Genomic DNA, 13,930 nt, shown 5'->3' on the forward strand with positions numbered 1-13,930 from the left:
TTTCTTTTTGCCAAAACGAAGTTTATTGCTTTTTACCGCTGTTAGCTGCAAAGAGCCAACGCAGTTTAGACAATGAGCTGCATTCTGTTGTATCTTGCGCATCATCATCAGAACTGTGCAGTAAGCTCCAGTCAGTTACACTTGTGCAAGCCTACAATGGAGCGGCACAGGTGTCACTGAGGGCAGAATATGGTCTTCAGAATCTTTACAACTGCTGATATTGTACAAGAAGGAAAGAACTCGGCACAAACTCAGGCTGATCCCAGAGGTGGCAGTTACAAAACCCATCTTTTAACTTGTCCATGAAGCACTCTTAATCTGAAAGTCTTTGAAAAATAATAGTGTCTGTTTTAGTCACTTTTCAGAGGACAGCCACATGTTAACACGCACATTTGCTTGCTCCAAGGATCACTCTAATGCAGTAAAACTATCAGTGCAGATTTCTTTGTGAAGGTAGGACCGCTTCGCTGCCCCTTTCCGACACCAGACCCGCCTTCCTACCTTTCTCTGCAACCATCGGCGGGCATTTTCTGTTGGCAGGCAACATGCCTTCTCCCTCTTTCTTAGGCAAGGTGGGCCTCTTTAATATTTGTCTGGATTATTCTACAGCTGCATCTGGTTCTTTGAGGCTGAGATGCCCCAGAATGCAATGCAGTACAATAGGCTAAAAGTCCTATCATCCCAGGAGAGAGAGTCCTTGCTGTATCCTAGCTTCATCCATTCTGAGTGCGTGGAAGCAGAAAGATTGTCATGGGAACCTGTTGGGAGCTTGGAGGACCATCTGTAGGGGAAAACTGTCTGATGTGACATCCTTAAGGCAGTAGCCATATTCCCCTGGCTGATTAGGATTTTTCAGGGAAAAATCAGGATATAGGATTTCAGAAAGTCCATCAGGTGAGCAGATGAAATGGCTGCAACCTGCCCTCTGCTGGGTTGCGGTGGGGAACATGGCTAACCGGTTGTAAGGGACAAGGGCATAGGTGGTCGCAGCTGAGGTTTGCCCACCAGGGATGGGAGTCGCGTGGGAGGAGTTGGAGCAATCTCAAGGCCACGTCCCATAAACAAGAGTCAGGGTCAGAGTCAAGCTAGGGTCAGAGACTGGAGATCAGAGATAGTACCAGGTTAGAACTGAGAGGCAGCAATCAGGGTTGAAGTCAGGCTGGAGTCAGAGATGGAGATCAGGAGATGAGGCGAAGTCTGGTGTTCCAGCAGGCCAAAGTCTGTGTGGTTGCCCCAACAACTTCCTGGGGCAACCCCTGCAGCTAAGTAGGGGTACTTGGCCAGTCAGAGGGCCACAAGGTACAGTCATTCTGGGTCTCTTGGGCACTGCTTTTTGCAGCACTTACTCTCCACAGTGCTCCCTAGCTGTGCCTCTGCATGGCCTCCCAGTGCCACTGTGGGAATATCAGCTGCCCTAGACTCTGCAGACTTGGGTTCTAGTCCCTGGGTCCTAACACCAGCACAGCCCATAAAGTGGTGTCACTGGCCTGGGAGTGGGTATAGCTAGGTTCTCAGGCGATGTGCTGATTTGGACGTGCCTTTGACAGCCTCTGCCAGCTGGGTTCTGGTGGAGTGCTCCTAGAAACTAACGGTATGTCTAGGTTAGAACTGCAGTTGCCGTAGTGCTATAGCGTAGCATTTATTACCGCGATGGAAGGGGTTTTTCTGTCACTGTAGTAAACCCACCTCTCCAAGAAGCAGTAGCCAGGTTGATGGAAGAATTCTTCCATTGACCTAGCTGTGTCTATACCGGGGCTTAGGTCAGCCTACCTATGTGTCTCAGGGGAATGAATTTTTCATACCCCTGAGCGACATAGCTAGGTCGACCTAACTTTCCAGTGTCGAGTAGCCCTGAAGCTGTCCCTGACCTGTGAACGCCTCAAAGAAGAGGGGCAGTGAGAACACCAACAGCCCTTCCCAAGGGTTAATTCTGCTACCCTCTTCCAAGGGGCATCAGAGGCCTTGCTAGTGCTGCAGGGTGTGATCTGCACCTTCTTGTATCAAGGGCCGAATCTATTCCAAATCTTCATTTTCTAAAATGAATGTAGACAAAGGAACAGTGGACATTTCTGACCTGCTCAAACGTTTGACACATGGAAATCTAGTCAATTAAAGAACACTCAAAGGAACATAGCTGTAATGCAAATCAACCAACTAAATTTTTTTTAAAACCCCAACACCTCCCTGCCCCTCCCACAAACTCCTAAAAAAATACCCCAGACCTTTTTTTTTTTTTTTAATTTTGAAATGGGAGAAGAGCCAGAGACTCCACTAGGGTCTTTTGTATTGCTGGCAAGCTCACATGTAAGCTGCTCAGCTACTGCGGTGATAGCAGTATAAACGAAAGAAAGAAAGAAAAGTTACAGGTCCTACCTCTGCCTCTTTGTAAAACCACAAAAATTGGCAGGGGGACAATCACATTTTCCTATTAGAAAAAAAGATTATTTTTCCCTGTTGCTATATGAAGGATCTTCACAAAGAGGGGAAACTGGCTAAATAACTGATTCTATGGGGGAAACAGTAAAATGGATCCTATGCAAATTGCTGTCAAATGCACAAAGTAAAACTGAAAATGTAAAGAATATTTTTCTGTGATCTTCTTCAGTTACGGGAATCTTAGGTGTTGTTTTTAATAATAACATCTAAACTATTTTCAGACAGAGACAATTATCAAGTTGATGGTTTCAAGTTTTTTCCTTTGTCTATTTTTAGTGCTCTTTCATTTACAATCCATCTGCTTGCAAAATCAACTTTGCTTAAATCGTTATTTCCCATTTGATTTCCTGATTAGCTGTTTTTATAATAAACTGTCAGCTCTTTGGGGGTAGGGTCCAACTTTTTCCTGTGTGTTGGTACAACACCTAGCACGATGGAGCCTAGTCCATAACTGGAGGTCCTAAGCACTATCGCAATTCAAACAATAATAACAACAGAGGCATGTTTTAGAACAGCTAGTATTTCGGATCAGAGCTCTGGAAGAATTCACGCCACAGAATTTTTCTGAAGCTTTTTTTATCCTTTATGGAAAATCTTCAGCAAAAACTACTCTTCATCTCCATCTTTTCCAATATCTCCAGTGTTTTGGCTGATATCATTTCTAATTTTCATGGCACAATAAAAATGTAGTCTACTAGTTAAAAAAAAATCATGTAACTACTTTAAAACCACATGGCTCTTTATCATTAGTTACATATTTAGTTTTATCCTGCTATTGCAATTTAATCAAACTTGGAGTAATAAGAGTGCCATAACCATTCTTCTGGAGATCTCCTGGGACACAATCAATATCCTTTCAGGCTCAAATGGATTTCCCTTCATTTGTTTTCACTATCCAATGAAATAAGGGTTTGGAATTAAAGCTGATCATTTAGGCAATTAAATAGTATGGACATAAACCCTAAAATTATTATAATTTTGATACTTTCTTTTTAATGGCAAAAAACATTACTACTAGGAGACAGTGATATACTGTACATTTCATAAGAGTCGGCAGAAATGTGTACATTTAAGCTTTTAAAACACGTGAAGATCTGGTTCAAATTGCTCTATGTAAAATAAAACATATATATGAGAAATATTGAGCTATAGACCCTACTACATTTTTAAAGTAGTGCTTTAAATGTTTTATTATTGCTCTTGCACATGCTATAGAGGAGGAATAAACTGTTAAATTGCCCGGGGAAACTGGAAAGGTCTATACTGTCTCATATTTTACTAATTTAATGTTGCCCTCTTCATCCCCGGATACTGAAATGCTTTTCTGTCCTAAACTAGGCAAGACAATCAGTTTGAACTAATTTCTTTGGTGAAAATTATTTTCAGGTTCTTACTGGGTTTTAGAAATCCAGGAGAGGGTCGGAAAGGAAAACACTCTGAAGGAGTTCAGGTTGTAGACCCTACCTTGCAGAGGTGGAGGGTGTCTGCTTCAAAATGGGGATGGGGTGCAGAGAAAAGAGAAGGAGGGGAGAATTACTTTTTAGCTTCTCAAGAAGAACTAGATTATCTTAAACTGGTGTTTCCTTGCAAGTCTCATAATTTATTCTTGTACTGAGAGGTGTCTGTCTCTTTTCCTTCCTGCACCGACTTACAAACGTAAAAGCTTAAAAAAAGTAAAAGCATGTTTAACCACAGCAATGCTGGCTGGGGAGTTGTATCACACAGGCAGTGGTGTCTGGAGGTGTTGTGCCTGCATAGGACAGAAGCTGGCCTAATGGCTCCTGGGAGAGCAGTACCTGAAAAGTGCAGTATGCACTTCCTCCAGGCGCTGGCAAATGAATGGGAAAGCAGGGCTTTGGTCATGCTCCCACATGTACAGTCACACCCCATTCTGGGTGTACAATGCCGTTGGTAGTTGGCTCTTAGCTAGTTGAACTTTGTTTTCATTCAAAAATAGGATAAATTTTGTAAGTTTAATGTTTTCAAATGTTAATAGAACAGTAGGACATGGTAGGTGAGCTAATCTCTTATAGGACCAACTTTTGTTGGTGGAAGGGACAAGCTTTCTAGCTTCACAGAACTCTTCCTTAGGTCTGAAGAAGGTAACCAGAGTGCCTAAGCTAAACAGAAGGTGGAATAGATTATGAAGCACAAGGGGTTCACACCTGCTGTAGAAGACCACGTGAAATGAAGTGGGCAATTAAGGGCAGCAGGCAATAGGGTATGTTACAAATTGTCACAGTGAGTCAAAATAAGTGCACTTGTTAATCTATATATTTTAGCATCCAGCAGAGTTATGAATTTAAGTTCCCAGGCTCTTCTTTTGAGGGTGTTGTGCTGTCACAGTTTCAGGGCAACTGCACCTGTTTTCTCCCTCCGTGGTCCACCCAGGGGACCCATTTAATTGTTTTCAGCTCCTTGCTTCTGGGTGGAGATTTGTGCCTCACTCCCTTCTGAGTGGGGTTTTAAGGCAGTTCCCTGATTTACAGTGTGATACCCCCAACAAGTCAATTTGCTTAAACAGGCCAGTGGCTGTGCTTTGCTTTCTCTCCAAAGGCTATGACCAGTGTATTGCCTACAGGTGTAAGTTGCTGCACTGCTTCTTCTAAGCAAGCACATTTGTTCTTAATGCAAAAGCATTAGAGAGAGAATATATCAAAACAATAGAAGTTCCTATGTGCATGCTTAAAGGCTTACCAGAGGTCATTGCCTTCTCCAACCAAGGGGTCTGGTAGGTTTTAATCCTTCACAACCCACAACTGGGTTTTCTCCAGGGTTACAAGTTCACATCCATCTTAGATCCAGAACCAGAACAAAAACTGGGCAGATCAGCCTATTTCTTTATAGTGCTCAGGCCTTTGAGCTTGGCCTGCTGTAACAGGTAATCAGCAGACAATGATACTCTCCTGTAGCTGGGAAATTTGCATTAATCTTTCCCTAGGGATTCCCCAGAAAATCCACTTATTCTTCCAGATGTCCACACTTATCTGGCATATTTTCAATATAGTCTTTTTCGAATTGCCAGGTATAGTATCTGCCACTCCCCCCAGAAAGGTTCCATACAACCCCAGCGCACAATAATACGTACATTTAACATAATAAGGTGTTTCAAGAATATTGCAGGAAATTGCCATATCAGTCATAAACAGTTTTAGGGACAGCTTAGAAATTGATTCTGCCATTATACAAGGGAATGAACTAGATGTCTCACAATAATTCCTTCTAACCCAAACAATTCTATGATTTTAACAATCAGAGCATACTGAAGGCAAAAGAGTGTAAACTTGCTTTATAGTGAAAAGTTAATTTCTTGTCTCTCGTTATACGTTCCAGGCTCTTGTAACAGTTTGGAAACTTTATTAGTTTAACTTTGTTGTATTTATTTTTATTTTCTTACTTAATGGGCCAAATTACCAAAAGAGCAGTGTCCAAATTTGCGCCTGCAAAATTTGCACCCACGTTTTGCACCTACAGTTGAATTGTGAATGTAGATTTGATTATTTTGTAGTCAGGCTGGGAGAGGCTAAAGTACTCAGCAATGTGCATGCATTTCAGTGCCAATTTTGCTGGCAAAAGTCGTATCTGCACAAAGGACTCTGGGCCTCTGTCCTTTGAAAATGTATCCCAGTTTACTTATTGGTACCTCTGTGTTAATCAACAGGAGCCAATGAGATGGGGTTGCTGGTATTGCAAAGATGAACTGAATTCTCTTTTAAAACCTTTGCACAGTACAGAATGTTTGCAGCACCTGAAATTAAAATGTCAGATACTGGAAAGCCTGACTACCACAATTTTGCACTTTGGGTAACAGGAAACACAAAGGATTTCCTGTAACTTTTAAAAATTATTTGCTGTGAAAAACATTTTAGATTTGAAAAAACATTAGCTAGCCTCCCTTCCAGTTCTTCCACTCCACGGCTAAACATTCAGCTCACTTAGAAAGAAAAACTACAGTGAGATATGAACTGGTGTTTGGAGCAAAAACCTAATTTTGATAAAAGTACAATTATGGCCAGAAAAGTAACTATGCAAAAATATCCCCCTCACTCAGCACAATCTGGTGCTTGTGTGTTGGGCTGACTGTCCTCTTTAGTGACAAAAGTAAGTGATGTTTTTATTATGTTTGACTTCTGTTTGCAAGCAGGTTCAATACATTTGAGAGAGAGAAAGAGGGGGGGATTCTTATTTGGCTTGCAGGTCATCAATAGGATTGCCAACAAAATTCTAGCTTCAGAATCTATGTTACTGGTAAGTTTGCAGGAGCCAGAAAACTTTCTGACCCCAGGTTGAATTTATGGCATTGGCAGATAGGAAAAAACGCACACATTTTTACTTGTAAAATGCTCTGCAAGTTCAGGACCAAACTGTGTCAAGTTCAAATCATGAATGATTATTATTGTGTTATTTGTACTTCAGTATGCCAGAAGCCCTACTGCATAGAACTCCATGACATTGTAGAGACACTTTTCAGAGTATTACCATATCTGAGCCCAACAATGCATAGAATGTTGTTATAAAGGGTGTTGCCATAGTAAATGATGTATCAAAATTTCAATTATAAATGCATTTTAATCTTTCATTTATAACCGCTTTTTTCTCACTCATGACTAACCCATCCTACTTCAAGTTCCTTCTAACTAACTATTCACATGATGGCTTCTGGAGATTTTCAATGATAACAGCTAATAGTTAGGTGGCTCTTAGAGGCCACTGATATCTATTTTATTTATATCTTATAATATACAAAAATGACTGAACCCTCTCATTCTATACATAGATACTCTAACCTCTCTTTCAAACTTTGCTTTTTGATAATGTCAAAACTTAAATCATCTTTGTTTTTAAAAATACAAAATTTGTAAGTACTTATTCCACAATGTAGGCTAAACACGTCTTTCATTTAATAAACAGAAGTAAGGAATCCAGATTTAAACTGGCTATTATCCAATAAACACCACTTTATAAAGACTTGAAATATGGCTTCGCTACTGTGGATCTGCAATACAGGAAGATACCATTCTCAGTGTGCACTGGAGTTCATATGGAGCATGGAAGAAGGAAAATATGAAGTCAGCTAAATTGTAATGGATTTACTGACTTGACTGTGACTTGACCAGCAGTCGATGACTGATTTGTAGCTTTTTCAGACCGGAATAAACCAAGACGTAGTATTTTGGTGCAAACCCAAAGAGGAGTTTATTTACAATAGGAACCAGAAAAAAAAAAGTGGTGAGTACAATAATGACGTGCTTGAGGTTTGAAAACAAGACAAAAGATGCTGATGACCACAAGATAAATAGGCATTCGGTCATTAATCAAACAACCGCTGCTACCTTCCCTCAGCCTGTGGCAGTGTCTTGAACACAGCTGGTGTATCGGATCTCCACAGACCGCAGTCTTTATGCACACACAAACACCCATTTGTTTCAATGGGAGTTACACAGGAGGCCTTGCGACTTCAGCCACGGACTAAAGCTGCGCAGAAGGACAGCAGTCCTCCTAAGTACTGTGTGATTGCAGTACTTTGCAACATACATACCCAAGCTAACTTTAATCTAGCTAGCACGGGTACCAACAGTACTGAAGCCACAATAGCATGGACTTCAGCGCAGACTAGTTGCTTGAGTAATTACCTAAGGTTCTGGACAGGCTCGAATGGCCTGTGTTGAAATCTGTGCAGCTGCAGTTCCACTGGTCAGGTACCCACACTAGCTAGGTTAAAGCTAGCTTGGGTATGTATGTTGCAATCACACACCCCAGTTACAGTGTAGATGTATCATGAAACATATACAACCTCATCTCCAACTATAACACACAGTGAAATGTTCTCCACAATCTGTCGGAGGCCACAGGCACACAACACTCAATCTATTTGTAGAGGGGGCCTGCACAGCTGCCACCCACTTGCTCTGATATTGCAAGTGGAAGCTTGTGCTCTACGTTAGCAAGTAAACAGGCCGTGCCCCTACCTGCCTCTTGGACCCTGGAGTTATTGGCTCCATAGCCAGTGTTCTGGGAATTGCTTTCAACAAGAACATTCTCTTGAGAGTGAAAATAAAACAGAAAATACACTCAGCTCATGGGAACAAGCAAGGGAGTTGCTCTTTTGGAACATTTCACTGCTCCAGTTCAGATGTGTTACACTGGTGTAAACTGGAGTAAGTCTGACTACACTGGAGCAGCACATCACCACCACCTTGGTTCCTGTGTAGCTGCATTGGTGTATGCTACACAGATGCAAGACACCCTTGCACAGACATGGCTTTGGAAAAGGGTAAGAAAACAAGGGAATATATACAGAGAGAATGCAGGTTTAAACCAGAGAGAGGCAGACTAGCCCTATGCAGACTCCTAATGAGAGATCCCCTGGAAATCATATAACCCACTCCTCTGCTCCATTGCTTCTCTGCTCTGTTTTGTCAGTCTCCCTGAGCCGCCTCTGCCACTAGCCCCATGGAGCTCTGGGAGGAAATGTGCCACAGGCCCCACAGTGCGAGGGCTGCAGCCAGCTGCAGGAGCCCTGTCAATGGGGTCCAGTGGAGTCTCACTGCCAGGAAGCTGTCTGCGTGTGGGAGGTTGGCATGGGGCATGGGTTGGGTGCATGCATGTGTGTGGGAGACCCAGATGAAACACGGAAACCCATGGAAGGTCCCTGAGATTTGGGGCAGAACCTACAGCCTGTTTTGGAGGAGTGCAAACCTCACCATAATGAGAACAGGGCCAAATGTCAGCCAGAACTGGAATGATCTGGCCCATACTGTAGTTTCCATATCCTGGGTGTGCAAAAATCACATGACACTGCACCTGCTGTGAAGAAACAGTTGTCTCTATTTTTATATATGTGCTGCAGACCTACCATAACTGGGTGGGTTAAAGATAGACTTTCATCTTTAAAAGTGTATTTAAACTGCACGATGAGACTTTAAATGTTACATGTAATGCCACCAACACAAGTGTAAAAATGGGGAAATGAACAGTTCAGACATCAGCAAACCATCTGCAAGCAGAAATCTTTGGCATAATGCACACTCCTTGTAGCACACATTTGCCTATGCTGCTAATATAGCTCTGCCATATAGAAACTGCACTAGTCCAAGTTTGTTTCTTAGAAATTACACACGAGGCCTGATGTTCCTTCCTTAATTAAATGTGACGTTTTCACTGCCTATGTATGGTGGAACCATGCTAATCCTGGTCCTAGAGCATAACTAGAGCAGCCATGCTGTGTGCTGGGGAACACTTTGGAAACTGATGGTGAAAGCAGCCCTTTCCCCATATAGCCGAGGGGTCTAAAACTGGAGTAGGCTACACAGCAGCATCTATGACCCATTTTATATAGGGGGCCATGGCTGTTGACCTATACGCCATCAAATTCACCTATCCCACTTTCTTCCTATGGATTTGTGGTGTGCAGTGAATCCCCATGAAGCCAGGCTCTGGCACAGGGTGTGTGAGTAGCTAGCTCTGTGTGGCATCCTCAAGGCCTGTCCTCAATGGATCCACATCAGTTCTACTGTAGGCAGAACCCTCCGCGACCCTGGTGGAAGGGCAGGTTTTGCCCCATAACAAATTGCTACTTTACCAATATCCTGAAATAAATCCTATAAGGCTTTTTAATTTTTCAGAGTTTGGAAATAACATTCTAGGTTTGGCTGAACTTTTAAAACTTGGTAACATAAGAATGCATTGCGGTCTAGGATCAATGATGTTGCCTCCCAGAAGAACTGGAGCCAAAGTTGGATTGCTTTGCCTGTGTGTGTATTGGCGGGGCAGCTACATCTTCTTAGGGTCAGTGGGGTTGGAATCCTGAGTTAGTAATAACATATGCAGCCTTCCACTTCTAGGAGAAATAAGAGACTGGCCAAATTATTTTAATTTTAATTTTTATTATTCCATTAAACCCCAATTTGGTCGTGACTGAAAGTCATTGCAATATGTGGCATATGGGAAATCAATAGGTGGTCTTAGCCCATTTCTAGGTGGATATAGTATCCACATCCTACAAGCAATCCTCCTAACTGGCATCAGTTGTGCCTCCAGAGAGGCTCTGGATTGAATAGACCCACTGAACTGTCTGACTCTCACTCTAGAATAGGATTAAGGCATGTCAGTGGGACAGTGTGGGGAAGCTCTTACTTCTGTACCTGCTCTTCGTGGATTTCTGTCTCCAGAGTTGTCAGTCATGCCCCTTTCACCAGCTCAAAATTAAATCGGGTTTAATTTTTTTTTTAAAAGAAGTGAATCATGAGGCGAGAGATGCTATTGGTAGTGGGATTCCATTGACTCATGGGGCAAGTAACTGCAGAAAAGGGAGCACCTTGTTACAATAAACCTGTACTGCACTTTACTTCAGAAAATCCTGTGCAGTCAAAACATCAGCCTAGATTCTTAGCAGCTTGCTGATTGCTCAGTTATCCAGTTTTGTCTATTTGTAGGTTTTTTCAGCATTATCCAAGGCTGAAACAACTTTAAACTAAAAAAAAGGAAAGTAGGTTGTGAAATTTAGTCACATTGCCAACCCCAGGATTATGTAGTTTGATTTCCCTGTTATACTATAAAACAGACTGTAGGGTTGCATTTCCTTCCACTCTTGTGTGGCAGAACATTAAATAATAGTATCTACACTGTAATATATTTTCTTCACTTACAGAATTTGATTAATGAGTGGGGGAGGAGGATCATGTGGTTAAGACATAGGACTGGACGTTAATTGATTATTGCTGGTAAAATGCTTTGAGATTCTTGCATCTAACTGAGTGAGTACTGTTCCTTGTTATAACACCGTATAGATGTTTTGGAAAATTGCAAAGTAGGATTGTTACTGTAATGCCCGTGCTAAGAGTTGGTTGAAGTAGGATAAAGAATGTCATTTTCAACACTTCCATAACTGTTGGGAGTCTTCTAGATGACCTGCTTTAAATCTAACTGACATGGTAACAGACAAAAAGATACACCTTTCCATGCAAGTATTATGCCTGTATTTAGTTTGGGGTCTTGGTAGGTACTTTTGGTTTTATTTTTGTTTTGTTTAGTTTTTGGTGCAGTTTCACCTTGATGAAATGCTTAGCAAAACCACAAGACAGTTGCATTCCATCTACAAGGAAGGAGATGGGTCTTGGAACAATTATTCTAATCCCGGCTGTGTCACTGAAGTCTCTCTTTGGTAAATCAGGGACCTGCTCTGTGCCTCACTTTTCCCATCTTAAAAAAAGAATACCAAACTCACTAAGGATTAGTCAGTGTTTGGAAAGCACAATATAATCATTATTTTATGTGCTATTAGAATATTAATAACATGCCAGTGTGTCTTTGTAAATCAAATCTACGTTGTGTGTCTAATTTCTAATATGCAAAGATCCCAGGAAACTTTTTGAATAAGAAGTAAAGAGAAAAACATTTTGTTGTTGTGAATACATAACGGAGGGGGTATAATATTTGCCTGAAATGGAAAACAGTAGCAGGTTACAGCAAATATAACAGTATATACACACAAAATATGATAAGCTTTCAAATACCTGAGGATTCAGCAGTGCAACTGCCATTACATTCACTAGGAATCACAGGATTAAATCTGTGTAACACAGTGAAAAGATACCTAGTCTGAGATCTGTTATCCCCTATTTGAACAATATGGTTAATTAGTCAATGCAAATGGAACTCATGCATGAGAACTGAGAAATTCCTGATTTAAAAAAAAAATAGAAAAGCAGGATTATTGAAGTGTATTGTTCACATCTGCACGTTTTTCAGAAGTTGGTAAGTCACTAAAAACCTAGTCAGCTATCAAATGAAACCTTTAACAGACAATTGTAAAGTACATTCAACAAATATTGTTGTCTATATTTAATAGTCATGCATATTTATTTCAAGTGACTGAAGTAATAACAAACTTACCATTAAATAGAAGCAATTCATTCACTGCTGTGCACTATTTGTCAGTCACTGACCCATGCTACTTGTAGAGTACAAGGAAAAGCAGCACATGTCCCCTTACAAACACTGTCCATCATTAAATTAGTGGGAAGGAAGGAAAACAGCTGACACTTACTATCAATATAAATGTTCCCAGGAATTCTGACAGGGCTTCTTTTATAAAGCTGTTCTTTAAGGCAAATTTCTCCTTGAACGTTCTTTTGCTTTGCCCGTTCATTTTTTGGTTCCTCTTGTTGCTCTATAATGCCAGTTATGCACCAACACAGACCCCTTAAATTTGCTGTGTAATCATGCTTCAGCTGAACTTTGACACTTTTACTTATACATTGAAATATGAGATTTTGACATCTGTGCTGCCAGTGGAATCATCTGACTGTGCAGGCATTGACTGGATCCCCTGGACGTGACCTGATGATTCATCATGAGCTTTCCATCCTGTGCGATATCTGAGTTTGCTGGCTTCTATTTATATTAGCAGAACGAGATAATACTGGAAACCTCACAATCACAAGCTGATGGACTTTTTTTTCTTCTAATTCCACATAGACTGGATTAATCATTGTCTTCCCCCCAAGGTTACCTTTTACCAAGGTAAACTTTTGTGTGTTTATTTCCCCAAAAGATGAGAAGGGGAGAGATTATATAAACTGCCAAATATGGAAGCAAGCCCTTGGTTTTGCTCCCAGATGGAATTAAAGTTATGCAGTTGTTGGCCATTTGAAACCTTTCTGCAAAGGAGGCTGTGCCAGTGAGTGAGTGCTTGCCAAAGAAATGTGCTCTAGCCTGCCTGCTTTTCTTTTCTTTTCTTTTCTTTTCTTTTCTTTTCTTTTCTTTTCTTTTCTTTTCTTTTCTTTTCTTCTTTTTCTTTTAAAGAAAAAAAAATCACATTCTGTACAGTTTAGAGAGATTTCAGTGCCTAATGAAGAATGCTGCTTTAGAAGTGCTGTGATTTTGTACATCCATGGACTGAATAGTAATACACTTCTTGGACTAAATGCTTTAACTCTCCAGTGGTGAGAGAGGCCTGTTTATGAGAGCAATGAGGCAGAATAATGTAAACCCCTCTAATGAAATCTGCTTCAGTCCAGTGGCTTTCTACAGTGTGATATAGTCTGGTGAAGGACTGAAAAAGAGTGTATGCCTCCAAAATGTTTAGCTTAATTGTAGTCCCTATTTTGAAGTAAAACTGACCAGGGGCTTGATCCTGCAAGGTATTCAGAACCTGATTTCCCACTGACATGAAAGAGAGCTGAAGGTTCTGAGCACCCTACAGAATCAGGCCCAGTGTGGAATAATATTTCTACAGTGAAACATTCATCTGCTTTTCTTTAAAAAGCTATTAGCATCTTGGTTGTTCCTATCAGATGTCACTGACTCAATTGACACATTGATTGATTGACTTGAACAAGTTGACGCATTATTTCATCCGTTGGCTTTATTTGTATTAAATACAGGAATATCCAGAGCCTAATCCTGGTAGGTGACTTCATGATGAGTTGGGGATGCACAGGGTCTGGTGCTGTGTCTACACCTGAGGTCTTTTGGATCCCTGGTGTATATT

General features: G+C 41.1%; 1 protein-coding gene across 2 annotated transcripts in view; it reads right to left on the reverse strand.

Annotated features, from left to right (window-relative positions):
* The window catches only part of AQP9 (aquaporin 9), a 35,362-nt gene extending 22,571 nt beyond the window's left edge, over window positions 1-12,791 (reverse strand). Inside the window, exon 1 of one of the 2 annotated variants that reach the window (XM_084641732.1) lies at window positions 12,485-12,791. In XM_084641732.1, coding sequence (XP_084497858.1) covers window positions 12,485-12,586 — 102 coding nt within the window. In that variant the 5' untranslated portion in view covers window positions 12,587-12,791. Of the gene's footprint in view, window positions 1-12,330; window positions 12,436-12,484 lie in introns of those variants that run through there. The other variant, XM_084641733.1, reaches the window with a different exon arrangement.
* Between the last annotated feature and the right edge of the window lie 1,139 nt (window positions 12,792-13,930).

This window comes from Lepidochelys olivacea (genome assembly GCF_965140295.1).
Source record: "Lepidochelys olivacea isolate rLepOli2 genome assembly, chromosome: 10".
Lineage (NCBI taxonomy): Eukaryota > Metazoa > Chordata > Testudines > Cheloniidae > Lepidochelys > Lepidochelys olivacea.